The sequence below is a fragment of the Habropoda laboriosa genome, unplaced genomic scaffold (assembly GCF_001263275.1).
Source record: "Habropoda laboriosa isolate 0110345459 unplaced genomic scaffold, ASM126327v1 scaffold334, whole genome shotgun sequence".
Taxonomy (NCBI): Eukaryota; Metazoa; Arthropoda; class Insecta; order Hymenoptera; family Apidae; genus Habropoda; species Habropoda laboriosa.
The window spans coordinates 211,704-216,744 of NW_017100493.1; the positions used below are offsets into that span (position 1 = coordinate 211,704).

The 5,041-nt window shown below is 30.1% G+C and overlaps 1 protein-coding gene across 1 annotated transcript; it reads right to left on the reverse strand.

Moving 5' to 3' along the window:
- Positions 1-2,277: 2,277 nt before the first annotated feature.
- LOC108576079 (cytochrome c oxidase subunit 2-like) lies at positions 2,278-4,313 on the reverse strand. Its single transcript, XM_017939000.1, is given in 3 exon segments — positions 2,278-2,794; positions 2,827-2,851; positions 4,280-4,313. Coding segments are annotated over 3 exon segments (576 nt in total).
- Positions 4,314-5,041: the final 728 nt, after the last annotated feature.

The window sequence follows — 5,041 nt, forward strand, 5'->3', positions numbered from 1 at the left end:
ATTTTGACTCAACAGCGATAAAGTCAGGCGGCTCAGATCACGTTTGGTACAGGAAATACACCTATTTTATGTATCAAATGTAAATAAACAAGAAAAATATAAAATATATACAGTTAAAAGTATGCATATTTATACACAATTCCTTCTTGAAACCCGTGTACAATAGAAATTTTGCTATGGGTCAAAATGACCCTGCATCCGTCTCCCGCGTCCGTCTAAAACCATTCGCCTTCCGAGGGTTAATACTGATCTGATCCATCCACCGGCTGATCCATCGTTGGATCACATCATCTGTTCAATCTTTTATGCCATTATTTTAAATTACTCATCGGTGGATCATGTCAGCAAACAAGAGCATCGATGACCCACCGGTGGGTTCCGTCCTGAACGTGTTAAGGGCGGAATGCATGGATTCTATAGAATGACTGTCAACTGCCGAAAAATAAGAGTGGAGCCGAAAAAAGGCGGAGCACACCGTCCTGAACGTGTTAAGGGCGATAATATTATATATTGGATATTGGATATGGTAATATTGGCGTGTTAAGGTCCAATAATATATGTAGGGCGATATATGTATGGTATCCAATATATGGTTATGTAATATACAATACAATAACAATATAACCCCAACAAAAACATGTAACCCATGAAATCCAGTTAATATATAAAAAACCGACCCAAAAATACCATCATTAATCCTAAAAAATGAATCAAAATACTCAATACGCTGAACAAATAAAAAATAAATGCCTAAAAAAATAGTCAGCCCTAAACTATTAATCAATCCAAAATAATTACCAACTAATAAACTATTATGTCTTCAAGTAACAGTTAAACCAGAAGAAATCAAAATAATCGAATTTAATAAAGGAATATCATAAGGGTCAAAAAATAAAATCCATAAAGGAGGCCATATCATACCAATATCAATTGAAGGAGAAATAGAATTATGAAAAAAAGACCAAAAAAATGAAATAAAAAAAAACAATTCAGTAATAATAAATAAAACTATACTAAACTTTAAAAACTTATAAACAGAGTAAGTATGAACACCCTGAAACATTCTCTCACGAACAACATCACGAACCCATTGTAAAAAAACAAACACCAAAACTAATAAACAAAAAAATATAACATTAACAGAACCAACAAAAAAAAAATAATTAAGAGAAGAAAATAACAAATTAAAAATAGATACAGACATTATAATAGGTCAAGGCCTTATAGTAACTAGATGAAACGGATGATTTGACATTAACATTAACATTAAATTTATTTAAATTCAGTAAAATATAAAGTTATCAAAACCGAAAACACATAAGCCTGAATAAAAGCTATAAAAATTTCCAAAATTAAAAGAATATTTTGAACAATAATTGACAAACACAAAAACAATAAAATTGTCTTAGACATAAATAAACCCAACAAAATTATTAACAAATGTCCAGAAATCAAATTAGCTGTCAATCGAATAGACAAAGTTAAAGGTCGAATCAAATTTCTAACAAATTCAATCAAAACCATAAAATTCATTAAAAATCTAGGAGTATTTTTAGGAACAAGATGACTAAACACTATAACTGGCTTATTTAAATACCCATACAAAATAAAGCCTAATCACAAAGATAAAGACAAAATCAAATTAATAGAAATATGTCTAGTAACAGTAAAAACATAAGGTAATAACCCAAACAAATTCAATAATATAATATAAATTAATAATCTAACAAAAACAATAGTATTAGACTGATACTTACTAGAAATTAATAAATTAAACTCATTATAAATAAACTTAACCAAAATTATCAAAATAACCCTAATACGAGAATAAATAAATCAATAAAATATAAAAGTCAAAATAAAAGGTAAATAAATAGAAAATCAATTAAATGGAAAAGATAAACAACAAAATTTACCAACCATAGGATCAAACCTTTCAAACAAATTACTTACCATAATCAACTCCATTTTTTATAAACTAATTCAAAAACAGAAAAATCAACCTTATTTATTATAATCAAAATCGAATTAATACAGCCTATCATTATAAATAAATTAAACAAACAAACAAAAGATAAAATAAACCAACTTATAGGACCCATTTGAGGAATAAAAGACTCATTAGAAGTAATTGCTATTACTATAACATGATTTAAAAAATCAATTCTTGCACTTCAGACATCTAATGACACTTTCAAATAACAATAAATAAACTATTAACTTTAAACTGACAATTTAATATTATAATATTAACTAATTATTTAAAACAAAAATCAACTATCCCTTGTTAACTCAATCAGTAAAAAACTTATAAGTTGTTCTCTCTAAAACAATAGGTATAAATCTATGATTTATACCACAAATTTCAGAACACTGACCAAAAAACAAACCAGGACGACTAGAATATAAATTAACCTGATTAATACGACCAGGAACAGAATCAATTTTAATCCCCAAAGACTGCAAAGCTCAAGAATGAATAACATCAGCTGAAGTAACAACCAACCGAATAGGAACACCAAAAGGAACAATTAAACGATTATCAACATCCAATAAACGAAACTGATCAATTAATATATAAGAAGCCATATAAGAATCAAACTCTAAATTATTAAATTCTGGATATTCATAAGATCAATATCATTGATGACCAACAGCTTTAATAGAAAAATAAGGATTTAATAATTCATCCATATAATATAAAATCTTCAAAGAAGGAAAACAAATAAAAATTAAAATAAATATAGGAACAATAGTCCAAATAGTCTCTAAAAAATGATTTTTTAATAAATAACGATTTAAATGATCGGAATAGTATCGTTTTTAAGGTTGTTGAATTTGTTTTTCCATGCTTTGTAAGGATATAAAACAAAAATATACCATAGTATTTAAGAAAACACCTTGAAATTTCGGAAAAAAAAATTACTTTGAAAAAATTTTTCTTCTTAGCACTTTTGTTCTCCTCTTCGAATAGTTTAACTTTGTCCTAAACAGTTTTCTCATATATTTATAAACAGCAGAAATATTTATGTAATCCTATTTTTAAATGGTCCACCCTGTAGGTGCATTTAGCAATTCTATATAAAAGTGATGATACGTTTAATGATTGTGAATTATGGAAGACTAATTTTGTAAGTTTTGCGTTGATGACTGTTCCCCAAACATTTTTTAAGTTTGTACCCTTACTTTGATTAGTAATCAATACACTGTTCGCATGCGTCTAGACGCGTTTACTCTCGATACCGTTACGACACACTGAAACTTTCACCCTGCAATTCGCGTACACAAATGTTTGATAATATTTTCTGGAATAACAATATTTACACACTGTAAAATCATTGAGAAACGTTCGTACAGTATAGCATTCTATACATTGAAAGTAGAAAATCGTTTGACAATTGATGTTTACATGTAATCAACGTGATGTAAATAAAATGGATAACAGTCCAAGAATCGTTATTTTCAACAAATGCTACGAATCAAACGTGACCGTGATCATTATTATCGTGTAATCGATTGTTATAAAAACTAAGATGTAAAAGGAAAAAAAAGTAATGTTTACCGTGTTTATTTTCTGTTTCAAGAACGACAGAAATTTTTCGCGTAATTTCATTTCATATGCAACAGTCGATGCCTAACTTAATCAGAATAAGAGCGAAATGAAACATGGAAACATATGTAAATATATTCAAGAGAGTCGATATTATTTATTTTTAATGTATTAGGTTGTCTGAAAAAAGAATTAACAGACTCTACACTTTTAACATTTCTCCATATTGGTAGACGGGATTTTGTGGGGAAGAAGCGATTTTGATTGCAAATTTAATACTTAGATATATTCTTCTGATCTGTAGTGAAGGTTCAGATGCTTTGCTGAGAATGCCATTAATTGAACTGGTTCGAAAGGTACCAATTGCTATTCTGAGTGCGTTATTATGTATGGGATCCAGGTTTTTTAATGTATTGGAGTTTGCGGAACTGTAGACGATTGATCCGTAGTCGAGTTTAGATCTCACTATTGCTTTGTAAGATAGTAGCAGGGATGAGATTAGTGCTTTTTAAGAAACATTATTAACGTAACAAGTGATGCAGCAACACGGTTAATATTCCGAACACTTATTACATTAATAAAATGGTTCTTAAAAAGTATTAATTTTATCCTTATTTAGGAAACCATTCAAATTAAATACAGAATAAAAGAAAGTAATAGACTGTTGCGACCTCAGGATCGCAACGAAGCCTCGGTTTGGCGGATAATCACAATAAACGTGTTACTCACATTGGGCCGCCAGACCGGGGTCCCGAATGACCATCGGACCGCCATGGACCCCCCTTGGACTAGTATAAGTTTACTAGATCTAATCTAATTTGTTTACAACAAATTCGGTCCCCCAAAAAACACATCTACGTTTAACTAAACACACGCTACACTTTTCCACCTCCACACGACCACCTATAGTCTATATAAACACCAATACGTCATGGCACACGACATTAGAACATTGTAACACTGTAACTTTGTAACGCATAACAACGCGAATACTAACACTGAATCACTGTAACGCGTCATAACAACAAGTCCGAATAGAAAACATAGAATCACAATAACACAAAAACACAGGCTTACAGTAAGACTAAGATATAGAACATTATATCAACTAGATTATCGGTAAACAATTCGATAATCAACGTCTCAAGTGACCGTCGCGATCGAGCGGAAGCGGGATTTACGACCCCGCAAAATTTAAAAAGAATTGCAGTAAATTGGGACGCAACACAAACCGATATCATGGAAATAAGATAACACCAATAATAGGAAGCAGATCGTGATATTGTCCATGCTTAATAATACAATCACGAGCAAACACCTTTTTTTAGAAAATGAAGCTTTAAATGAAAAAATGTTTTTCGTTTTTATCAACTTATTTTTGCATATAGAATCACCACCCGGCCGGTTGTACCACGATTTTGGGGACACCCTAAATAATTCGGTTGAAGATGATTCATTTACTATTAAGTAAATTTTAATATATTTATACTT